Below are 26,756 nucleotides of genomic sequence, written 5' to 3' on the forward strand. Positions count from 1 at the left end.
TTCAGCAGAAAGACGATTTGTCCATCTTTTCGTCCAGAAATAGTAATACAAAGATATGTGTTTACCTGTTATTTGACTTGCTTGTGTGTTCATGGAGTCACTGTCACCTGCTTTTCAAACCGGGTTTGTGTTTGCATTGATCCCATATGTGGTAGGTAGCTTGTCACATCTTAATCCCGTGTTTTTCTCCTGAAAGAGAGGAAGAGCGAGGGAAATAGTTGTTGTTCTGATTGGAATCCTGTCTCGGCTAATAGCAGGATTATTCCTGAGTCCTCCTAAGCCTGCGCTGCCAGGTTTTTATTTAGTTATTGCTCTGGTATGTCATGAAAGCAGAGTTATCGGATGTGTGAGCGTAAACATTGTCTGGAGAAACTGTGGAGGAGGACAGATGTGAAAAATACTCAAAGTGTTCGAATCATTTTTACACATCACAATCAGAAAGCACTAAGAGCTATTCTCGTTAATCGATTGTGTGGACTCCTCACTCATGAATAAACCTGGTGATTTGCAAGGTGCCAAAGTTAATCTACTTTGCATAAATAAATTGATAAATAGCATCTGCTCCTTCTCTAGGCTTGAAATAGAAGTCAGGAAATCTGAAAATTATCTAATTATTCAAAGACTACTGACAAACCTGAACGTGTAAATGAAATTATTAAAAATGCAAATAAGATGATGGTACAAAAAGTGTGCAGGGTAGGAGATAGTTGGAAGGGATTCTGTGGGCAATCAGTGATGTGAGAGCCAATACTAATTCATTCAATGCTCTATGGAAATGAACACTGGAGGAAAGAAATGAAGTGGGGTCAAAGTGCAGGGTCTCACTCGAGTGATGTCCCTGGAGCAGGTTGAGACTCAAGGACGTTCCAAAGAAAGATCAAAGGATCAGTTATATCTGTAATATAATAATACATAGAGTTTCTATTAAAGGATGGTATTCAAACGGTCTGTCACCAGTACGACATATTTCAGGCATGTCCTAATATCCAATATTTCATTTACTCTCTCTTTTTCAATATGTAACAGAACTTTTTAGCAACAAAAAAATACATAAGCGTATTGGAAATAAATTGCACAAGGAAAGATCACACGATGAAAATTGATTTGTAGTATTGGCCTGTGATCCCCTGACTTTTTCTCTAGTCAACCATCAGGTCCATATTTAAAATGTATCCAATAGGTTAGTGTTTTGACCAAATAACTGCAAATCTATATTCCCATTAGCTGTACTTTGTGTTTACCGCTTTCACACGTCAAGGTTAAATCTGTTTTATTTTTACCTGGTGTGGTTTGTTTGGGCCATTTGAACAAAGTCATGTTTACCTTCTGAAGACCAAACACCAATCCAAGACCACTTACCGCTACCATTCAAGGACTGGCTTTAGGTCTGACTTGGAAACTTGGACTCTAGCAATAAAGAACAAACAGAAAGAATATCCACAAGGTCAACACAAATCGTGACGTTTATAAAATAATAAACTGGTGAAGTAACTCGCTTTCTACTCACTATTTCTTGGTATGTCTTTGCTCTGTACTTGGTTATTTCCATGTTTATGTTTTCCACTGCTACATTTCTGACTAATAAAGACTTTTGCAAGTACATTGCAAGCAATAGTCCAATGTACACTCCCCTCAGCAAAATGTGCTTATTGATTTGCTATTAATTTGTGCTCTGTAAAACCAAACCACTAGATGAATTACAAACGAACCAAAAGTATCAATTACACATTGATTTAAATCAGCCAAACTTACTATTGCTTGTGAAAGCATCCTTAAGTTAGCATTCCTATCAATTACTTAAAAAGCATTACCACGTGCCCTTGATCTCTGAATCAGCTAATTAGAAAATCCAATACCAAGTGGGCATTTAAATTTAATGTGGGTCGCACAGAAATAGACAACTTCCTCCCCTGACTCCAATCCCTCCCTGTCTTTCCAGCTGTTTTGCAGAAACAACCATCCATCACCAGCCATTTGTGAAGTGATTGTGTGTAAAAAGAAATGTGTGCATGTGGACGTTTGCCAAGTGAACAGCTAGTGTCTGTCCTTTGTGTTTCCCAGGTGACACATCGCATCTTGTCACTGCGGTGACTCACATTAGCTCGGAGTGGTCCGGGGTTTGGGGGACAGGAACATGAGCACATACACATACATACTGACCAATAAACTCGACAACTTGCAATTACTGTAAAACATGCCTGAATGCACACAGACATGCTCAGACAAAAAACCCAAAGATGTTTACTTACACCATTGGGGAGAGATGCTAAATGGGCTTCTGCAGGGAAACCAGAGGTTATATATTTGTACTGTATTCTGACTCCCCAAGTGGTTTTCACAGCGGCCCAAAATTCGAGAAGCAGCCCTGCATACAGACACACATCCCAACATCGAAATGTTCCCCTACCACATCACATCATGCCAACAAGCTGTGTAAAGTGCATCCTTCGGAAAAGACTGTGGTGCATTAATCCAGTGCAGGTGCTCCCATGATTAACTGACTGGAGATTATGAGAGGGAGCGGAACAACAATCAAGTAGAGAAAGGTCATAACGCTGTTGGGAACAAAGTTACAGTCCCAGGGTGCTCCACTGGAGCTTTTCCGGAGTCTTCAATTTTGTTCTGGTGTGAGTCGGTGGCTCTGCAGGCTGCTTTAAATGGGTCGGCGTAAACCAACACAGCCCCAGAATCATCCTCAAGACCTACAGCAGAACAGTAAGTCATCTAGCGCCACATTACTTTTGGCTTATATGCAAGTCATTTGTTTAATTAGGAATGTGTGGTCATAGGAATATGTCCGCTAGACTTTGAAATATGCAAGATATCATTAAGATAAGTTATATTAAGCATTAGATGCTGTATATGCCTCAGTGTGTTGAATAAAATGTTAAATTCTTGCAATAGTCACTAGTCCTTATGGTATTATTGATTTGGAATAATAAGATAAATTGATGTGAACTAGTTGCAAACAAGTTCAATGCCTACACCATTTTTTAGATTCAGATATGTTTTGTTTTTTGAAAATGTTCTGATCTATGCAGCAGCGATATTTCCCTTGTATTCAATCTGGATATGCCAGATGTGGGCGTAAGCACCTGAGAGTGATGTTAAAAGCTTATTTTCATCAGTAAGATGGTAATTATCTTGTATGAATTTTTAGTCAAGGACATTGTGCTTCCATATGCTTGATTATTCTTTTATACGAACATAACTTAAAAGCATTAGTGCAGAGGCTGAACTTGAGGTTCAGGCGACAGACTCACTCCTCATCAGATTCAGAGAAATGCTTGCTGCTGCCTGAGAGGTGGGGGAAATATATGGTTCAGTGTTTCCCCCTCACAAGAACAGCACAGTAATCAATTCTGTTTAGTACAAATCCAATGCACTTAAACTTCCAGCGTGAATAACCAGAGGCTGCAGAGCAGAGGTACATTTATCGATAAAGCAATTAATTCAAACTCCTCCCCACCACCACCACCTTTTCCTCCTTCTGCTGCTTCCCCCCCTCCCGCGACAAAGGGCACTGAGGTACTGCAATAAGTAATGCATTACACGTTACTTTTATAAAAGAAAACCAATTCCTCCTCTCAAACTTTCATAGAGCAATGGCTTTTATAACACCTCAGAAATTAGCTATGGAGCTGCTTTTAGATGAAAAATTAGCCATAGTAGTAGCCATAGTCTTACTATTTAAGTTGGTGTATACTTGCCTTTGTTATCTGAAATATCCAATTTCAACTCAGAGTGTATTGGACTGTGAATTAAAATGCATTCCTGAATTGTTAGAATAATTCTGGTCAGATGTCCTACAACTTTTAATTGAGTTGATGTAAACCTATTCAACAAATAAGCTGTCCAATAGAAATTATCCAATGTCCTCTTAAACTTAAAAATAGACCAAAAATTCATCAAAATCAGCCCACCGGACAAATATTGCCACTTTCTGGTTAAAAGTGCATTTATTTTTAACCTAAATGGATTCAGCATCCTCAATAGCCTATTCCCCAAAACCATTCCAAAATTGTCAAAATCGGCCAAGCCATTTTTGAACTATTTTCCATATAGGCCATAATGCTAATTAATGCTAATCAATGCAACTTATGCTAGTTCAAATACATATGCAAGTTAGCATCCGGCAGTTTCTATGTGCTAGGGTCCCGTAAACCGTAATACACATTTCTAACATTTCGAACTTTGGGTTACTCAACATTTCCGGGTTTACAAGTTTGGCAACTAGACTGAAGCAGAAACACATTAAGCTAAACTAAAGTAACATGTAGCCTATGCTAGTTGTTATTTAAGCTTGCTAACCATATCCATGAAAATGGAAAAGAGAGTTAGGGTACCATTTACTATGGTGAAAAATAACACATTAAAGTGGAAAAAAGTATTTTAAATTCACATTTATGTGGCTAAGTAAACTGTAATTGACGTTTGAGTACTTGGTGAGAAGTAAATAGGACGTTAATGACGTATGTATAACTACAAATGCCGTTACTCTATACTTTGTAGGCCTACATGACTGGTAACAGTTAACAGTCATTTTACGACACCACCCTGCTGACTCCGCGGTCCAGAGCAATTTTATTATCGGGGTCTGTAAGCACAAGTCTTTCCACCGGAGAGGAGGGAGACACAGGGAGAGAGACATGAAGAGCCTCCGGATCTCCTCTGTCCTCTTCATCAAGTCAAAGTGAAGACAACGACCGGAATTAAACACTAAGCCTTCAACGTAAAAGGGCTAACTCCTGGGACAAGACAGGTGAGTTCACGGATACTGAGCAAACACACTTTTAATTCAAACTGCGTCATAGTTATAAGCTCTAAATAAGGATATGCTTAAAGACATTATCTGTTTTTACTTTAAAGCGTGTGTTGCCTTCAGTAGTATGTAGTAATGTATGTGCTGGAACTACTATTTTATTTTGAAAGTCCCAGCCGGTAGTAGCGCTTTTATTTCACCAGGCTTCACACTCTCCATCTCTCAGAGCTCGGTCGGCTCGCAGAGACAGGAGGATGCCAAGGGGAGCACTCCGACACACGTCCGTTTTACCGAGTCCCGGCGTCGTCTCTCGACCACAGACACTCTGATGGGCGTTTTTATCTTCCTTTTACCGTCCTCGACGCTTGGATATTTTCGGAAGCCACGAAACCAAGCGAATGAATGTGAGCAACAAGAAGTGTCCTGTTATTGTGCCTGTCTCCAGTCCAGCATCACTAGTAGCCAAGTCCTTCCCGGTGGATGCGGTGATTTTTAGTTGTCTGCTTTCACAGGATTTAATGTAGTGTTCTGTTGTGGACTACCCAACTTTCCCCCAGCTTTTTGTTGTCTTTTTCCGAGGTTTTCCGTCTTTGAAACAAAGATTTCAGGATAGACTAACTCCGGGAAACCAGCGTCTTGACATCTACTCCCGGCGGAATAACCATTCTTAGCGGTTATTTGCCTTTACAAGCATCTTCTCTGGGGTGGGAATACGACTGATGCTTGCCATGCTCGTCTGTCCGAGTTTTGTATCGTCTCGTTCTGTTTGTCTGTTTGTCAAGGACATGTATACAAATTACGCATGCACCATGGCGGTAGTAGTCTGTGCGTAATATCCTATTATTGTATCCCTACCACATGAATGAAACAAGAAAGATATACAATCTCATTCCTGTGTTTGGAGAATATTTGACAGATGTGTGTGTGTGAAATGGGCGTTAAAATGTATGGCAAGGTTTTGTCCCAGAAAAACGAATTGTGTCAAAAACATCTTTCAAAGTCATATGTTAAACAAATGACAAGTGGACCAAATAGTGCAATTTCATTTGTAAAGCCTGGAAATCATTATATCGAGTCAACGAGTCCAAAGTTATAAGCAACATGCATCTCCATTCCTTTGCCATAATTAACGCCCCTTGTGTGTGGATGGTTCAGGGGAATCTGCGCGCAAGCATGCAAGTCTGTCCCTGCGTGTGCGCCTCTGGCCGCACTAACAAGCCCCTTCTGTGTGTGCGTGTGTGTGTGCGTGTGTGTGTTTGTGCGTGTGTGTGTGTGTGTGTGTGTGTGTGTGTGTGTGTGTGTGTGTGTGTGTGTGTGTGTGTGTGTGTGTGTGTGTGTGTGTGTGTGTGTGTGTGTGTGTGTGTGTGTGACGTGTGTGTATTTATGTGCGTGTGTGCAGCCACGCTGGAAGTCGCCCCCCATGTGGCCGTCGGGAGTGGGGAGCAGGCAGCCCTGCCCGAGGGAGTCGGCGCTGCGCAAGGCGGCCATCAGCGGCAACATCAACGCCCTGCCGCAACACGTCCCCACCGGCCGCAGCGTGCGGGTCTTCATCTGTGCCAACCCGGACGGTAAGAGTCAGTGTGACACCCCCCAGTTCCCTATCCTCTCTTGAAGCCTGCACACCCTCAAATTACACAAGATAGTTTTCTAACTCATTTTACAATTATGGAAATAGGTTACCCATATGCTTACTGACGTAGTCTGTATTTGGCTTTTTAGTATGTGTAAGTACAATTTTCTGCAGTGGAAATTGAGATTGTAAAATATGATTAAAAGGATACTTCAAAGTTCTTAAGAAATGGCCATAAAACATTTGCACATGCACAGTAAAGTAAAAGGTAATGTGTCAGGATGGATTTTGATCCAGTATTGATTTAGGCCTATTTTGAAAAAAGTCAGGGTGCAGATTAAGGTAATCTAATTGCAAGGTGTTGAGCCATGACATGTAAAAAAAAAAATGCCACTTAACCTAATAGAAAAACTGCATGAAGTCTTTAATTAGCCATGTGACAACTTGACAAAAAAAACAATTTGGCACATGATTTATCCAATAACACATGGAAACAATGGATTGCTCTCAAAATAGAATCATGGTGTGAGCAGAGTGCAAGACAGTCGGGTGGTGAGGGAGACACCCAGATAGAGCTCTGTATTTGAATATGCCCTCTGGGCAAAGGGTAAAAATAGGCTGGGTAAAACTGGAGTAAACAAGCCGATGGAAGTAGAGTAGGCTATGAGAGGGAGAAAAGGGATGTTGCTTTAGTCGATTCATCACTGTACATCACACAAACGGCAAAAGACCCATAAAAAAAAAGAATTGTCCTCAGATTATTGCACGGTTATTGTAGTAGAATGTGAAAAGTCTGCCACTGTTTAGCCACCTGTAGCTGACTCAGTCATTCAGACCATCCCGACACAGCAGGAATTGAAACGCTCTGATCTACACATGGATGGAAAAGCGATGAGGGGGCTATTCCAAGCGGTTCTTTTCACACCGTCGGCACAAATGGAAACACACACATCTCAGCCTGAGCTGTGAAAAGAGCTAATTATCTGCTGCTGTTCCCAGTGAAGCGAGGTGCTGGTGTCCACTGCCATATTACTGGTAATGAAGCCATTGAGGCACAGACTCCGTTTTACTTCAAACTCTTCTGAGTCTATCACTCCAACACAGTATTTGACAAACTTTTCTGCACCTAAAACTTTTCTAACCTCCTGTAGTCTCATGTACCAAACCATTACTCATATCTGTGACCCAGGTGTGCCCTCAGCACTGCTGCAGAACCTGTTTCTCCATGTTCACTAGAGGGGGCTGTCCAAACACATACTGCACCATAGCATTCACCTTACTGTACCACAATAATGTTTTAATTTAGACAGAAATCCATAACAATGCCAAACATGCCAAGTGTTAACGCAGCCCCTTTCTGCTTCAGCATCTCCCTTTTGACATTTCCCTCCGACATTTCGTTTTAATCCCATCATTTAGTAACTGAATTAGTGACTCTGAAGAGGGACAGATTCATAACAAATGAGGTGTATGATAAATGAAGCTGTACAAGTGTAAAATAAACTCTAAAAGTTGGGCAGATCCCTCCTTTTTTGATAACCTTTACACTTACCAGTTTTATTTCACTGTTTCAGAAACTGCAAAAGTGAACGTTGCTATCCGCAGTGATAATATCGGCATCACAACCGAACAGCTGCGATTTTTTTTATTGTGTCTGTGTGAGTGGGGGACCTCTGTGCTTTCATCCACAGTGCCAAGAGTTTTATGCGCTCGCTGGTTATGGTGTTGGCTCTGCTGAATATACTGGCCCTAATGCCCTTAATCAAAAGCCACAGACAGTCTGCAGTGCACTCAAAATGTTTTTATCCACCCTCAGGGACCTCTGTTGTGTTTGCACTACCTGTAAAGTGGCATGACACCCAATCATATTAATATGTTTAAAAAGCACAATGTCTTTTCTCTGAATACGTTGATGGAAGAGTGTGGTTTCAGCACAGCATGCAGATTCTAAAATAGAAGAGCCACTCGATAATACCATACATTAATAACTGAACTACCAGAAAAGTAGTGGATTCATTGCGTGATATAGCCCATGTCTTCTTAACACAATTACAAAGATCAATTTCCATCAAAAATACTAAACAATACAACTAGAAAAGGGTTAAAAATGTAGGCGTGACCAAGGTGAAATACTTGATTGGATCTGAAAGGCTGTTTACAAATTAGCCGCGATCTGATTGGACAAAATCCTCTGCTGAAGATACTGGGTGCTTCTCATTTGGCTAATGTGTCTCCTTGGTTTTTTTCCCTTGCATCTCTTCTCGTTCCTCTCAAACAAAGACTATCCACAATTAGAAATACTTGGTTCCACAGCATAAGTGACGAAAGTTACTGGGCTACAATTCAGCTACTTTCTTGCAAGTTTAGCAGGTGTTATTTATTCTCTAAATATATTAAATTCCCCTTATGTAACATGGCACCACAGTATCTCCATGTGCATTTATGACTACATGTTGCTAAACCAGAAACACACAATGCATCTACAACCATGCAACAAGTGGGTTTTGATAGTCGACTATTCTGCTTATCCTCTACAATACCGTATTACAAACTTTATAAGTATCTCAAAGTGTTTGCCACAATGTAAGCCACACGACTAATTTGAGTGGATTTACAACCTCCTTCCATGATGTTAATGAATCACTCAAGTTCTTGGCTCAGGTGGATGAATCTGTGTGTGTGTGTGTGTGTGTGTGTGTGTGTGTGTGTGTGTGTGTGTGTGTGTGTGTGTCTCATGCACTGTCCCTCAGGTTGTGGCATGTGTTTACATATTGGGCAGCAAGGTGTGCCTTGTCTCCTTCTCCTAGGAGTACTCTCAGTCTTGAGAGGTCATCAACCTCCTTGAAACCTGGGATTACAGAGTTCAGCTTGTTCCAGTAAATGCTCCTTACTTCGTTGAATGTTTGGCACTTCACACACACACACACACACACACACACACACACACACACACACACACACACACACACACACACACACACACACACACACACACACACACACACACACAGACAAACACACACTCTCTCTCNCTCTGGCAGGGGTTGAGTGATATAATATGATATAGGCAGCTATTTGTATGCAAGCTATCACTTAAGCTGTTTAAAGTTGATAAAAGCAAGAAGCCTTAGGGACGCCATGCGTGAAATCATCTACCCCTTCAACGCACCATCGTCAAGACTATAGTATGTCACCACGGAGACCACTAATTACATTACATTTTACCCCAGATCTATTCCAACTGTGTCAATCTGCTCTATTTGTCTTTTTGCTGATGTTGCTCAAATTCCTGTCTTTTCACTTGTATATCTCACTAATCGTCCACTTTTTTCAATTGACTCTGGTGGCAGAGAACAAAGGAGAGAAGAAAATAGGGAGAGCTGTCAGGTGGACAGACTGTGTCAGGGGTGGCTTTTGTTTAATAAATTGCTTTTCAGGGGCAGGTGTGTGCCAGTTTCTTTGGCAGAGCCCGTTCTGCAGAATGTGGAGTTTATGGCGCGTGCCGGCGGGCTTATTTCTGCCCCTTGTGCCGTCCTCTGCCTCCTTGCAGGGCGGGAGATCTCGTTTGGCAACAGCTATTTTAGCGACCTCTCTGTGAGTTTCCCAGAGTGCTTTGGAGCATTGCTATACCCCCAGGCCATCGTTCTGACAAATTCAGCGTTTGGCCTCACACACACGCCCAACTCCCTTGGTGTTTGAGCTATTTCACGGAACACACTGTAAAAAATATCCCATCAGGGAATGATGGCGAAGATAACAAGCGGCCCGCTGGATTATACCTGAGTAAAATGAAATTATCCACTTATAAGCAGCTGAATTAACCCCAGGCAACCAGTGTGGTTTATAACTAATGAGACATTTATATTATGTGCACATCAAGGGCTCTGTTGGGGAGAGTTTGGGGGTTGAATAGCGATAATTGTGATTGAAAGTGAACAAATTATTACCACTAACTTCAAATTAATGTTTCATTTGAAGTCTTTATGGAATATATGTTAATATTTTGGAACCTCTCACCTCTGCTCTACTTTTAACATCACTATAATATTTTGCGGGAAAGGATTCAAGTCTAGTCAAACACTGTCTTTTCACTTTTTCTTTAGTGTTGCACATCAAAATGTGGCTATATCAAATCCGTGCATCGTCTTTTGCTTCAAGTTAGGCATGGACTTCAGAGCCCTAATTTCCAGATTCCATTGTCAAGATATGTTGATGAAATCCCGCAAACTGAGGAACAGCAACTTCACTTGAAAGCAACATGAATATTCAACACATCTCCCACACTTTGGTACACTGTTAATTCGCTTCGCTAGATCCCAACATAACAAAGGTCCTATGTAAGGCAGTACAAAATAAATTTGATAAACAGACAAAACTACTAATTTTTGCATTTGATTACACAACTTTATCAAAAGGAGTTCCTTATGTTAAAACAATGCAAAAACCTTGACAAGCTTACCACCTGCTGTGTATGGAGCCTAACCATGGGGTATGTTTTAACAGTGGTAAGGACATTGTTTGTCAAACGACGAGAGAGCATTATTCTGCAAACACTGTCTCTTGGCCAAAACAGGGCTGGAGTCAAATTGAATAACTAAATGTGTATCAAAAAATGGTAGAGTCACTATACTTTATACAACTTTTAAATAATCTTAACATACAGCAAACCTGAGCCTGATATAAGACCAAGTCTGAAATTCTCCCATAAACCACTCCCACTTTTATACAGAACATAAAAAAGGCCTGGCAAATATTTCCTGCACCGGTTGGCAGTTAACGATTTGTTTGAGAACATTGAAAATATCCATAGGCACAACTACCTAGCAACCATACCCATATTTATGTCCCTGACCGAAAAGCTAGATATTTTGAAAAGCGGGGCATTGTACCATTGCATCATGTCTCCAGTAACATATTCAACATCTCACGTTTGATATAATCATGTTTGATTGGACCAACCAACTGGTCTGAGGAGGCAAGATATTTGAATCTTAAACCCACACGATAACATGTGGTGTCCATGGTTACAGAGTCTCCACTATCTTGAGAATCAGCCACCGTGGCTTACCATAATTGAGCTGTAAAATGTGTGTTCCCTGCATAAATGTGATTATATGACGAAGCCTCACCAATGGCTGAAAGGCAACAGCTTGCAGCGCAGATGTTGCCCAATGAACTTGTAGTTTATTTTTATGTTAAGTAGACTAACACTTCTTCAAGCAACCACTTTGATGGTTTTTAATCATACGTAATTAATGTTGTTGGCCGATAAACAAGGAATTCCCCTTCACTTTAAGTCCCCTATTTCCATCTTTCACTGTAAATTCCCACTTCTTTCCGCAATGATTAACATGGATGGTGGAACGATAACCTCCAGTGGATTCCCTTCATCCTGACTCAGTGGTCTTCAGATAACCTGTAGGCTCTCCATGTGCTCAGGAACATCTGGCCTTTACGGATGGCTGGATTACACCGCCACAATTTGCCCTTAGCATCTTCCAGGTCATATCGATTTGCTCACCGTCTGTGCGTTCGCATCATTGAGGTTCATGTTCAGATCTGCACTTTAGAGGGTTTGTTTGAGCTTAAGCCATGTCTATACTGAGAAAGAAATGTTTTGCTTACATCTTTTAGTCTCATGGTGTTTCATCTGATGAGAGGTAGACATTTATGCCGTTGACCGTCTGTAAAAAGCCAGAAAAAAGCACCCAAAGTAAAGCCTTCAAGAAAATAATTGACTTCAACAACTAACCCAGTTTCAAAATAGTTGTAGTTGCGGTCATTCTGCATTATGCTTTAACAACTTGAATCATTTGAAGAGGCTAGGACGTGTCAAACATCCAACATTTCAAAACAGAAGCTGTATCTTTACACTAGGGCCGCCTGGCAAATCAAATCCAAAATCTTCCATCCCAATTGATTGATGTATTCGTCATGCCTAACCACATGGTCCAGCCTATTTCTGTATACTCCTGTGGGAATTATAAACCTAGCAAATCAAAAGTAGTGGAGAATATTTTCTAAAATATAGGAGTTAGTGAGTGCTTGTTGTTATCAATTTAGACAAATTAATTGTGCATCATGATATCTGGATATGATTCAATTAAAACACGTCTTAGATTCTAGTTGTGTATTAATTGAATCTAGATTAGGGATGTTTTTTCATAAAGATAACAGGGTATTCAATCATAAATACTGTGATATTTGATTTTCTCCAACATATTTTGACTATATTCTATGCTTAATTGAGTGCCATAAGTTCTCTGATAGATGAAGAGAAAAAATAAAAGCTCACAGGACAATCCTGAAAGAAAAGATAAATTGGTCCACACTATTGTAATGGAAATGTGAGGGAGGGACACACACAGCGGGAAAGAGGGGGAATGTAGCACCATCCAGTCTTTGTTTCTTTGCGTGTGGGTGTGTACACAACAGACACACGCATACGTCAGGCTGCCATAACTCATCATCATCCCACAAAATAGAGGGAGAGAAAGTCTTGCCGTTATCCGCACAATACAAACAACAACACAGTTCTGTCACGCAGCACAGCAACATGCAAATTTGGATTCCACTACTTTCAACACTTCCACACATACAACACTTTCCCTTAATGCTGCATCTACGTCACTGTATGATATTATACATTTCCTGTAATGTATCTGTGATGGAATTAGACGAGAGCTCCACTGAAGCAACCATTGTTTCAGTGCATACGTTCAGTTTTGATTTGACATTTCGCCCGGGTAGCTGTGGGCGGATATGTGTACGGTCACGGCCCAAAGCCTTACTAAAGATAGACGAGAGCAAGATTCGTCAGACCAAATGTGCGGGCTCTTCTGCTCACGCTGCGTATGACACGGTTAGCGGCTGAGGGGATGTTTTGCGTCCGCCATGTGTGTGTTCTTCGCGAGCATAATGCGGTGCACGTGCCAGTCGGGGCTTCTTGGTCACAATGGGGCCTCTCTGTCGGGCATGTTCTGTTTTTAACCATCCGTCCACACCCTTCAGAAAAAAGAGAGGGAGGACGAGACTGGGCCTGTCCGAATACATTACAGTGACCATTTGGAAGACAGTGAAAACGAGAGGACAGGAGGAAGGAAAGTGGGACACAACAAGAAGCCGTGGGCGCTCACTCAGACTGTCCAATATGATCACTGCCTCGGTGAATCCTGCATAATCCCACAGTCTTTAACAGGGTGTGTCAGGACTCTCTTTTCTTGGATATCATATTTTGTGAGGGTCTTAAAAATGCCAAACAATAATATAGGGTTTAGGTTTATATCGGCATTAATTATATAAGATTAATCCATAGTTGATCAAGCAGAAATGTGGCAAATGACTCATAATATTCACAACAACACAAGAAAGTTCAGACCAAGAAGAAAAGCCACAATTGAACGGGTATTGCAACATTTCTACGAAGGGGACGTGTTTTTACTGTTACTCGCTACACACCGTCATATTACCTGTCATTTGCTCTACTTTTAATTAAACTGTACATATACACAAGGTGTTTTTTTTCTTGTACTACTATACATGAGTCCTTAAAGTTTGCTTTTTGGTATTTGTTATTTTAACACTTCTTTTCTTTCGATTGCAGACACAGAGGCAGAGAGGAACGCATTGAAAGAGCACGTCTACCCGAAACTACGAGACTTCTGCAGGGAGAACTATGGGATTGAATTCCAGGTAACTGGCTAGATTCTCGTTTTTCTACCTTTTATTTGTTTTCCTTTCCATCTTACCTCCCTCCAGCTTAAAGGGATCTGTAACTGTATCTTGCCAGCAATGACTGTTAAGTGCCTCCAAATCTACACCGTGGCATCAAACAGAGCCTGGAGGGGCCCCAGAGCGCCGTGCAGAGGTCCTTGTCCCTTTAAGCGGACAGAAGGCCAGCAGAGATAAGGCTCGCATCGGTGGAAGGGACTCATCTAGCTGTGGATAAGGCAGTGTGATGCAAGGGCCATCCCTTTGTTGTTGTTGGAGGATTGCAGAATTCTCCCCGTGGTGCCCACTGATGGGGATCATTTGAATTGCAAATCAGCATCGGAGTACACGGAAAGATCGCTATCAGAGTTTTTTTTATTGTTTGTTTAACAAATCAAGAAGAGCCCTCGAGTCAGGGGGAGATTTCTGCCGTAGATTGTCCCTGGAAGGGTTTCAGGAGATTTGTTTCCGATGAGACCCCGGAATTGTTTACGTAAAGCTGTAGTCAGCAGGGGGTCTGCAGCTAATTCTCATTTCACGCTAAGTATGTTTGCACCGTTAACAGCTCCGAGCGCATACCATCTAAAGTTGTTTTCACAAGACTTATTACAATGGTGGTTATAACACCTCCTATGTACGCAGGGCTTGTCCAGCCTTTTACAGAGTGTGAGTTCAGACGTTGAATTTGTGATTCTGTTTATAGATTCTAGTGCAGAATCTTATTTTTGAATTTTTTTAGCAAGAAAACAGAAAGGGAAAACACTGTTTTCTAGGCTTAAGCGGCCTATTTAATCAAGTCATAAAATGTCTTGTTCATAAAGAACTTCATTAAAGATGATGCTGTGTATTTGCTATGGCTCCCACAAAAAAACACGGTACAATAGTATGGCTTTAGAATAAAATGCCAATGCGAAAATATGAACATTTGTTTGAGTGGTGTATTTAACGTCAGTCTGGTTGAATCCGTGTTTTAAACAAATGTGTCTGAAGGCTGAGGGTTCTTATAAGGCTGGCCTGATTGGAGGACTTGGAGTGAGTTGTGAAGGAGGGATGAAGGTCCTGTGTGATGAGGCTTGTTTTATGTCTAAAGATTAAATAAAAAAAACATACAATTCTAATAGAATGTATCACGCCGATGTTTACTTGAGTGGACGCCATGTAGGGTCAATTTGAGTACGGAGATTGAAAAACGCTGTATTCTTTTACGATTTGTTGAAGGAATTTATTTAGTTCACTGTCTTCTATAGGGGAACCCTCAATCAGACCACATGACTTACTCCTGGTTGTCAGACTTTTTGTGGATTTGAATTTAAAAGCGATTACAATACCAAATCTTCTTCATCATTTGGCTCATTTCTATCCTGTCGTTTGGAAAATGTGGTTTGAAATGGCTTTGTGAGGCGATAAGCCCCCGTTACTGAATCCAAAGACCCTTGAATCTATGGCTCCAAAGCTCCATAAGCATATTCTACACACACATGACGCCACACACAGAAACCCCAGTGTTTAGCGCCAAGCATGTTTGTCTGGCACCCAGAGCTAGTTGCATGAATTAACATAGATAACTACTATTAAAAGCTTCAATTATATAAAGTCAAAGGGGTCACAGACGTACAGAAAGATCTACTAACCCCTCTAATCTGTGTGTCATAGAGAAGTGCGAGATAAAGTGAGACGGGCCAGGCAGAGACGTTTTGGCTCCGGTTTCTGTGGCCACGTGTCTGTCTGGTGATTCAGCGCACTGTGACGAAGCGTGAGCAAAATGATTATGCAGAAGGCCTGGGAGTTTAAACTATGACTCACTTACTCTCCCTCTCCCTCCTCTATCCGAACCCCCATACTCCTTATCCCCACCCACGCAAAGTGAGAATTGGCACCTTGGCTAAAACCACCATTTACTGGATGATGAATAGTGCTAGCCAAAATGTAGCTTATAAAGCATTTTACGTGTAATATACGGTTTTCCTATATTGTCCCTTTTACTTTTGTGATCCGGCCGTCCCTTTCACACACGCGCGCCCCGTTTCTCACACACATCCGCTGGCACACACTGACACACATATGCCAAGCTGATGAAACCCTATTCTTCCCGTTCCCTCATCACTTGACTCAGTTTCCATCCGGAACGTTCCCTAAAGAGGATGGAGGGAATCGCAGGAGATGGCGAGGGAAGAAGAGGTCGTGGTAATCCAGCCAGAGGGTCAAGTCCTCATTCGGTCAGCAGCTTGCCTCTGTGATCCCTTGTCACCATATCTATCCTTGCTCTTTCTCGCTTTTCTTTTATAAGCTTTGTAAATTACACAAACAGACACATGTTAAGACACAGCGAGGATCAGGGTCACACAAGGTTTCCGCCCGTCTGTAAGCATACTAGATTGCTGCCAATGTGTCGTTTGGTTTAATTTTACGTGACTTTTCCGTGTTTTTCCCAAGACATTGAGCAGTGGATTTCACCCTGGCTCATTTGGTCTTCACCCCTTTATTCTGTCTCAGAACACTAGTCTGAAATCAAACTCAGCCAAGGTGTATAAAAGCATTTTTAATTGAATCAGGTCCTGTGGTGTTGACACCTATCTTGGCCCCAACGCCTGAAGGAGAAGATAGTGAGACGCACGCCACATTTGAATCATCTCAAGACAATAGTGGGTTTTTCACGCGGGACAGAGAGTGTGAACTGTGCTTTGCTGGGGAAAAGGACACAAATGACTGCTCTTTTCCACCATGGCTGCTTGTTAACTGGTGTTGAATCTGCTAGAGATAGTGTTCTCTCACTTTTTTCATTTTTTGCTTCACCAAATTCTGCATTGGGTCTAATTATGCTCAGCTTTATTTGGATTTGGTTAGGTTGTTTTCAATGAATAGTCAATTATTTATTTGCTATCAGGTAATGGTAGATGTCTTAAGTGTCCATGAGCTCCTATTTGTGGCAATGATGCTTGACTTTGCAGAGAGTTTGGTTTAAAATTGAGTAAAGCTCATTAAGCTGGTATTGTTGATGTGCAGCTGAAAAAGAAATAGGCACATTTTTGGAGGAAAATTAAATACAAATATAATTTTTTTTATTGTCTACAGACGAGCAGTTAGTAAAAACATATATATTGGTAATATTACACATTCAAACACCTCATGTCAATGTCTATGGCTACACTGCAGTTATGGCAGCTGCTTTACTTCCACCTACAACCTGGATTAGTCTATAGATTCACTCCACAGCACAGCCCAGTTTTTATCATGGCGCATATGCTAGAGGTCAGTTCCTCATCTAGCTTTGAAATCTCAGTTCCTATTATCTTAACCCATCCGGCATTTTTACTCTCATAAATCATCCCCTTACAATGCGATCACCTCTTCCCACATGCAGGAGACCTAACTGAATCTAAAGGTTTACTGGAAGTAGCTCTGTTAATCATGTGGCTGGACCTCTCTATGGTTGCCAAACTCTCTGGCTTTCACACACACACACACACACACACACACACACACACACACACACACACACACACACACACACACACACACACACACGATGATTTATGATTTAAACAAAAAACCATTTTCATGTGCATCCAGGAAGCTAATTTTAAGCATTTTGTTAAACAATAATCAGCATTTCTAATGGACAATAATCAATTCATCATTTCCAGCTTGCTTTCAACAGTGAATAACCCGTAACAGGGTCCCCCCACAACGGTATTTAGTCTGGTTGGTTTTCTAAAAAAATATCTTGTCATGTGTTTAAATAGCAGCTGCTTTGGTTCAACATGGTCGTTTAGCATTAGCATGAGCCGATAGCTATACCACACAGTCATCAAACGACAACTCTGAGTTTTCACAACTATAATTTCTGATTTTATATTCGCTTTTGCCACATGGGGCAGGGAGGTGCGTTTGTTTTATAGTTTGTACGACCCTAATGGGGGTCACTAAACACACGCTGTACACCAATCTTATCAAAGTAAGAGTCTCCACCTGGTGGTACAACTGCATACAGCTAATCATAACATTTCCGGACAGTTTGCCACTTGTCTTTTTGGTATAAAGGAGGAGATAGCTTTAGGTTTTGTTGTGTGACCAGAATGATATTCTAAGATGAAAAACCTCCAAAGGAGAAACCCTTCAAAGCATGACATATTCATCGCTCTTCCATCTGTTTACCTGGCTGCAATTTCTCTCAGTCTGTTTCTTCCGCTGCTTGGCAGTCTGCCATCATCTCCATTCACTCTCCTGCTCTGAGACCGTTGTTCTGTTCTACTGAGTCTCTACAGAAACACATCAACATGCCAAATTCCTCCACTGCTGACGATCAGCAAAGATGATCAAAAATCAAATACGAAATGCCTCCGAGGTTTCAGTTACACTCGGTTTGTAAGACCCTTGGGAAAACTAGTCATTCTCATTACTGTCACCATCGTGATTGTATTTTCACCCTTGTCAGTTTATCTGTTGTCAGCAGTACATTAGATGGATAGCAAGGCATGGATAAACATGATACAAATGCTGCTCGCTATCATCATAAATTAACTATAAAATTAAATATGCATACCAATGCTTAATGTTCATTAGATGTTCAAGGATATCTTACCAATGTTTAAAATCAATTATCTTTATGTGAAGTTGAATGGCATTCATTTCAAGCGGCATCTTGTATCATCTGTTTACCCGCATCATTACAGTGTACGCTGTCAGGTTTCTGCTTGGTAAAAATGCAAAAATAAAGCCTGAATGCCTCAGGATATTCAGTCTCTTTATCTATTTAAAAATGCACACTTAACTACGGAACAACAGTTTTAGGTGAAGTTGCAACATTTGAGCCAAAGGGCAGCTGGGAGATGAGAATATTAGAATAAGATATGTTGACCTTTTGACTCTATGCATAATAAGCACTGGTTGCAATGGAATTCGAGGCAACAGCTTTAATCAAGATTCAGGGTACGATTGAATATTGATTCAAACAACAACAAATTAAAAGGACATACGAGAAAGTAGGAAAACCAGAATTTAAAACTCTTCAATTGAGAATCTATGCTTCATCTGATCAGCCTTCAAGGAGACAGCTAGAGTCGATTTCCTGTCCAGTGTTTGGCTTAATGTTAACAGGACATTATAACACGGTGGCCAATCGTTTGGAGCACCCAAATGACCTGATCAAATGCAGCCATACACTTCAGCAACACAACAAACTGCAAAAGCAACACATTTACAACACAACACATTACCATTCTAGCACGTCTTAATGGATAGTGCATCGAAATGTGTCCTATAAGCCATTGAGTTGATAGGATAACGAGGACAGTGCCTCTTGTTAGTTACCATTTAATGAGTGTTGGGATATCGAAAGTCTTCTTGAAGAGAAGAAACCACTCTTAAAAGCAGTTTAAGGGTCATTCCTTTGCAATTTGCAGAGAAGAATCAGATTCTTTCTCGACTGGCAAAACTGATGCTTTGTTTGCCATGCTGCAAAACACCTGCATTGGTCAACTTTGTTGTAATTAGTTTTTCCTCTTCGGGTTTACTTATTGATTTGAGTGGATTCCAAGTTGTGTCTCATCCCATTTAACTCTCAAGCACTTCCATCTGGCGTAGAGACCTCGATTCGCATTAAGAATGGCGGTCCCACAGCTGCTTTTCTCAAATAAACACCCAATTTTATTTCATTTAGGGGAACTGTCGGCTGTAGAGTTACTCTCAAGCATCATCTGCCAGGAAACATGGATCTCCCTGAGCAGCAGTTTCACTAAAGTCCTGCTCCCTCCTCCGCCGGTGCTTCATTATAGCCACCACGAGTCATGTGATCTCATTACCTCACGTCTTTAACCGGCTCTTAACCTCAACTTGCTACGGTTGAGCTGCGACGACTGAAACACCGTGCCGTAATTAATTACCCCGGTGAGTCAGAGCTTGATAGATTTTCAGGAAAGCATGCATGCGAAATTTCCTCTCAGCACTCATCATTGACAACCAAAATCAACTCGTGAAGTGAAGTTTGACCTCTTATCCAGGCAAGCAGACTATTAAAATCAGTTAACTAAAACATAGCATCAAGAGATCTGCCATTCAAGTTGGAATCCTGCCTTTCTGTTTGCCTATTTCAGAAATATATTTGGCTATGGATTTGCTGCTAAAACCTGCTTTTTCCCCGAGCATTTAGAAAGCGGTATTCATCAAAAATTATTCGAGATTTACTTCATGTTTCAGGATCAAACCGCCTGCAGCAAAGAGCTCAAGATATATTTCTGTTGGCACCATATCTATTTTTACTGTTGTGTTTTTGCCTATCCGTTGGTTGGCTTTTTCCCCGCCTGATTTCATGCCCTTCCTTCTCAGGCATCTTGGGCATAATCCCAAAGTCTAATAGTCTAACATTCAATAAATTAAAAAAAGGGTACTCCTGCGTTTGACCCGCCACAAGCAAATGCCTTCCAAGGGCATTAGAAAGCTGCTTAGTAGAAGCTGTTACGTAAGAAAAGGCGCCCCCACTAGTTTAGTGGGAGGGAGAAAAAGGGTGGGGGAGAGGGAATCAAAAGATGAGCAGCAAAGACGAAGGAGAAGTTGGCATGAAAGAAAAAGACAGGAGGAGGGTGAAAAAGAAACTGTGAAACCATTCCAGCCAAAGCCCCACGAGTCTTCATCCAACCAGGGCTCCTCGTTAAAAAATATCTTTCATTAATCCATCCAAAATACTCGCCGTTTTACTTCATTCCTGCCGATTTTGGATAAATGTGCCTCGACTATTTTCCCATCCTTTTCTCCACCCATTTCTCCATACTCCAGTGAAGCACAGTGGGTGATGGGGCACATTAAATCAGTGTATCCTCCCCTCACACTTGCGCACAGTGAGTGGATATGACTAATGTCTTCATTTAGCTTTTAATTACCGTGCATCCTCCCAATCACCTGCTGAAACCCCGTAGAAAGCTGTCGTAATCGGGGGTCTCTCGTCTAACTTCATTCCCCCTCCCTCCGCTCCTTGTCAACACAGGGCCGATTGCCGTCTCCCACACATTTGCGTTGGAAGTTGGAAGTACATTAGTGACACTGATACAGAGTGACTGATGTGCTAAGCAATGGGTTTTCCACAACAGTTAGGGTATTGGGGTTTGAGTGGGGGGGGGTTCTTCTCAAAGTAAAAGCCTTCAGAATAATGGAAAGAGGCTACGTCTAATCTGTAGCACTGATAAAACAATCTAATGAAAAAAAATCTCCAACAACTTGTTTTAGTGATTTATGAAGAACTAACATTTTGGTTTTATATAATTTTGAGCTGAAACAATACATCTCTAAATTGTTTACTTAATCAACATAAGTTAACCCAGCAATCATTTAGTTTCTTCTCCCCTATTTGTCTAATATGAAAGCACACTTATCTTTTGGTTTTTAATTGTTGCTTGGAAAATCCAAGCAGCTGAAAGGGTTTCTTTCAAATCTAAATCGAACTATTAACCTAAAATGGGCTATAAATGTAATTTAGGGACATTAGAATGAATAGTTAATCATAGAAAAGGTTTAACATTGAAGATAAGTAATACTAGAGAGAAATCAAGTGGTCCCACTCCCAACATGGTGCCTTAATGGGTTGCAGCACAATCTGAATGGTTGTGATATGGTTTAAAGCAGGGGTGCCCAATACGTAGATCGCAAGGGTAGTGTGGGTAGATCGCATGGCATTGAAAAAAATAGAAGAAAAAAAACAAAAACATTTCAAACTTTTTTTTTTGTTATTAAAGTTAGCCTATCATCCATCCTTACTATGGCATTTGCCACTTGATTGACGTACAGGTAAGCCAGTCTGAGTTGTATTGTGCCATACAGGTTCATGCAGTTACAGTATGAGGGGCAATTAGTGTTAGCGCGCAACAGTTTATCCGCTGTTTAGTCCACTAGCACCCCGCGCACCCCGCGCTCGCGACACAGATTGGGCAGTAGGTAGATCATTTGGACTTGGTCATTTTAAAAGTAGCTCCCAAGCTGAAAAAGTGTTGGCACCCCTGGTTTAAAGGATAGGAAATTCACAAAAGTCAATTGTTCTATTATTTGCTTATTTCTGGCATTTTTTGGCATTCACAGTATGCAGCTTTGAAAATGTTTGTTTGCAGGCGCTGCAAGGCTAAAAGTTTGATTGCTATACTGGAATAATTGATAATGAGGATATGTGTTAGTTGCACCTTGAGGCTGTGAGATAATGTCTCCTTCCAAGAGTAACACAGCTGCTCACGGGTGCACAAAAACAATTGAGCAGATGAGCTGAGGTGCAGCTCCAGCCCTCCTGCCGCTCCCTCCAATAATTGGACACGCCAATATCTCCCAGACTGTCTAAAAAGTCCCATTCAATTTCACTGCCATCGGGTTATTTAGGGCTGCCAGTCACTGCTGTTCTCCGCCAAACTGCGGATGTGTCAGTCACTGCCAGGCTAAACTCATTTGAGCTAGCTAGTCTGTTGAGCTGAGCAGCAGAGCATGGAGGAAGAGAGCTGCTGAATCACTTCACCTCATCTCCCCGCGACACCCTCTGCTCCTCGCCACCAGGGAAACAAACCAGCACAATCAATAGCTACAAGACAGAAGAAGAAGAAGAAGAAGAATTATGCAGCAACATTTATTTTGGGGACTGAAACCTGAGAAAACTGCCCGTAGGAGGGCGTGTTGTCCTCTTTGACGAGCCCAAACCTGCAGCAGCGTGGTGTGTTTCCTCACCCTCTCTCTGTGGTGTGTTTACAGCCAAAACTTGTAATGAAATGTGTTGAGGGAGACCCGCTCTGTCGCATGTGTGATTATGTGTGTCACTCCTCGCTGCAGGCATTTAATGAGCAGTGTTGGAGTGGTTTTCAGTGACACTGAGCGTGTGTGTGTGTGTGTGTGTGGTAGTAAGTTATCTTCACCTAAATAACTTGCGTTTACATGATATATATATTGATACAGCTATTCTATTCTCTCCTACACACTCACACCCCCCTCCCCCCCATGCCTGAAATGCCTCTATTGGACTCCTTTGTTCACTTCTGTAACATAGTGACATCACCATGTTACACTTGCGCTTCTATTGGCTAGCGACACATTGTATGTTACTGGCTGAGGGCAGGACGTCTCCAAGTGGTTGACCAATCACAACAGAGCCGGCGCCCAGCCCCTTTTTGTACATTAAAGCGAGTAAAGATGTCACATTAGAGGCACAGAATATGAACCTGAACATTAGCATAATAAGTCCTCTTTAAATTCATGTTGCTGATAAAAGAGCAAAGCCTCTCTGTAAAGCAGCAAGTGTTTAACCTTGTTTCCTAGAAGGAGAATCTATCAATAACTTGCTCTTTGGGGAGTTTAGGGAGGTGGTTGTGCTATTTATTTGTGTGTATAGTGGAAATAATTAACATATAATGACAAAATATTTACTATTTAGAGGTGTAGGAGATAGATCAAGAGAAAATGGGCCACAGTGAATACATCCAATTTATCTTCCTGCTCGTACTAGTACACAGAAACATAACTCTTTGCCTGTGTGTGTGTGTGTGTGTGTGTGTGTGTGTGTGTGTGTGTGTGTGTGTGTGTGTGTGTGTGTGTGTGTGTGTGTGTGTGTGTGTGGAGAGAGAGTGAGTGTGTGTGTCTCTATCTGTGTATGTGTGTGTGTGTGAGAGAGAGAGAGAGAGAGAGTGTGTGTGTGTGTGTGTGTGTGTGTGTGTGTGTGTGTGTGTGTGTGTGTGTGTGTGTGTGTGTGTGTGTGTGTGTCTAGGTGGTGGACCTGTACTGGGGCACGGACCCAGAGGAGTGGGACAGTCCAGATCTGCAGAGACTCCGGATGAAGCTCCTGGAGGAATGTCTAAAGACGTCAGCGGGACCATGTTTTGTTGTAAGTATTACACACAGGTAATAGTTAGAAATAAAGTGGATTTTAAAAGTCTGAATATTATCACTGCTCAAATTGCTGTGTCCAGAAAATCTGTTAAATCTGAATCAGTGTTCCCCCGTCATCCCTGTCTATCTCATTGCATGGCTTTGATATATAGCATTAAAGCCGGATTATTCCCGTAATTTTAAAGGTTTTATACCCGTGTGAAATAACCCTATAAGAGGGAAATCAAATTTTTCTTGCAGTCTTTTTATGAATATGACACTGAAAGGAGAGTAGCTTTCTATTGTGTTCAATATTATGACATTTGAGATGATGTACAATCCTTTTTTTCATATTTTCTCTCACATATGCACTGTTTTGGTAACAGCTCTATGGGTTTGTTAGGGTGCTCAAATGCAAATAACTACAACAAGCTGCCTGACTAATTGGTGATACGTTCACTATAACAAACTGCAACAAGAGTGAAACAACTTCAAAACATGACATTAGATTCTAAATCGTTTTGCACTGCTAAAATTACACTTGTATGAATGAGTTATGTGAAGCTCTATGCAAGAAGAGAGAGAGAGTGGCATGACACGTAATTACGGCTGACATGTCGTTGATATTTAAGATAATTTTAGGCCACATGAAAAAAAAGAAAAGTCAGGCACAAGGAAGGACGAAGATCACAGAGAAGAGGGGGAAATACGACAGGGAGACAAATTGATGGTGAATTATTTAAATAGAACAGATCCGTTTCTAGGGGTTGAAAATTAGGTGAGAGATCACAAGGAGACGTAATGCATTATGGGTAGGACAGAAACGCTGGTCTCAAGGGAACATAATCTCCTTCCCCAGGCTGAGTTTGGCGTATACACTGCTTCCTCTCTCACACAAACACATTTTTCACTGAAAACATTCACAGCTTAATGATTCAGGCTGGCTTATTTCCAGTGGAGTGATGCTCCTTATATCAGGACAGTATTACTGGCTCCAGATTTTTTTTTTCTAGAAAGGAAAACTGCTTCAGAAACTACAGTATGTCCCTGCACAAGATGCCACAGGTTTAAAAAGGGTTTTTGTTTGTCTGTTGCAAAGATTTTAGTTTTAAACTCTTTTTAAATTAACGTAAAACAAAGTGTGTGCATAGTTCAAATTGGGCATCAATGCTCATAACTCATCACAAGCACACATAAACCTCAGTTTATATGTTCCAACTGTATCACTATCAACCCACAACAAGACATTTTGAAATGCCCATGCCAGGTACTGTAACAACAAACAAAGGAAATCAAATTGAAAAAAACCATCATTTACAAAGCCACATGATTGTATCAGAAATTAGAAGCCATTACAACACAAAAACTGCAGAAACTGTATAAAACAGCTAACTTGATATCACCAAACACACATTAGAACAGAGCCAAGACACCTCTTCATATATGTTAACGTATTTAGCAAATGTAGGGACTTACCTTAATGCAGGGGTGTCAAACTCAAATACACAGTGGGCCAACATTTAAAAATGGGTGCTAGTCGAGGGCCGGACTGGTTCAATGTTTATTGCAAAACGTATTGAAATGAACTTATTGCACATATTAAACCTGGAATTAACAAAGCTTAAATTATTGCCTATAAAAACAACATTAAACATTAAATAATCAGTTGCATTCATTTCTTATGGCTCTATCTGCAGATTTTCTTATGATTACATTTTTCCACAGGCCAACAACAGCTTCAAAAAAAACATTTCCCTCAAAGAAAACACCAAACATGCCCTGTTGTCTCAAGAAACATCCATTGAAACTCAGTGTGCTGCTCTTTGATGCTAGTTCAAGCCAGATACTTGGCATCTCATCTTGGGTGCAAGTTCATCAATGTTTGGGCTCAGGCTCTGAGCTGAGGAGATCCTCAGGATGGAGTGAAGGTGTGCGTGCAATATACCGGCGGGCCAGATCTAATAGTAATTAAAAATTATCCTGCGGGCCGAACTTAAATCCACCAAGGGCCTGATTTGGCCCCCGGGCCTTGAGTTTGACACATGTGCCTTAGTGATGAGTTGTGGTTCCAAACAGTGGCATCACAGAGAGGAAAATCCCACATTTGGCATGAAATGGCTCCAACAGTTCAAGAGTCAGGGAGGGAACAACTGTAGCTGCATGGGTAGTGTGGAATAAACACACACAGGTTAGCCTTTAAGCTTCTTTGAAGGTACACCATCTAAGTGTTAGCAGCTAGCTAGCTTCTTTTGGAGATGCTATATTAGCAGCAGCAACAAGTGTTTGCAGCACTGTGGGCATAAAAGTGGGCGGGGCATAGACGGCTTGAAAAGACCACCCTCTACCTAAGGCTGCGTTTGATTCGTGTGTCATGTGAGTGCAGCAGAAAAAAGGTGATTTGTTTGGCTAAAACTATAAACACTTAAAACATATAACGGGATCACTTAAACACAAGGAAGAGGAATTCGATTGAAAATATAAAGCTATTATAAAGTATTGTATAAACTATTCTAACATGTAAAAGTATATACATTCTTTATTCAGGTATTGTTGAATATTGTCATCTCTTCACCTAATCTACTGTTTGTACACGCTTTTCTCCCCTTAGTGTAGTTCTTACAAATATTGCCTGAATACTTTGGCATTGACCCCTGCACTTATAGAAGTTGGTAGCTGAAGATGCTGGAAGGCTAGAAGACTTTTCTTGAGTTTTATTTGTGTTAAATTACATTTGATTTCATGGCCTCTAAAACCCATTGAGACAGTGTGTGCTGTACAATGTAAGCTCAATGAGCCTAAACTGGACTACAATGACCAGATCTGAGTTGAAAAGAAGCATTGCGCTCTCTCTCTTTTGTGCTGCTGGCTTGGTGTTTGCACATGCCGCGTGAA

The 26,756-nt window shown here is 41.2% G+C and overlaps 1 protein-coding gene across 1 annotated transcript in view; it reads left to right on the forward strand.

Annotated features, from left to right (window-relative positions):
* Window positions 1–5,011: 5,011 nt before the first annotated feature.
* The window catches only part of nwd2 (NACHT and WD repeat domain containing 2), a 41,473-nt gene continuing 19,728 nt past the window's right edge, over window positions 5,012–26,756 (forward strand). Inside the window, exons 1-4 of the mRNA XM_010784886.1 lie at window positions 5,012–5,166; window positions 6,162–6,330; window positions 13,936–14,024; window positions 23,764–23,880. Of these exons, the coding sequence (XP_010783188.1) occupies window positions 5,161–5,166; window positions 6,162–6,330; window positions 13,936–14,024; window positions 23,764–23,880 (381 nt within the window). The 5' untranslated portion in view covers window positions 5,012–5,160. The remainder of the gene's footprint in view (window positions 5,167–6,161; window positions 6,331–13,935; window positions 14,025–23,763; window positions 23,881–26,756) is intronic.

Source organism: Notothenia coriiceps, unplaced genomic scaffold (genome assembly GCF_000735185.1).
Source record: "Notothenia coriiceps isolate Sejong01 unplaced genomic scaffold, NC01 NC01_scaffold00026613, whole genome shotgun sequence".
Taxonomy (NCBI): Eukaryota; Metazoa; Chordata; class Actinopteri; order Perciformes; family Nototheniidae; genus Notothenia; species Notothenia coriiceps.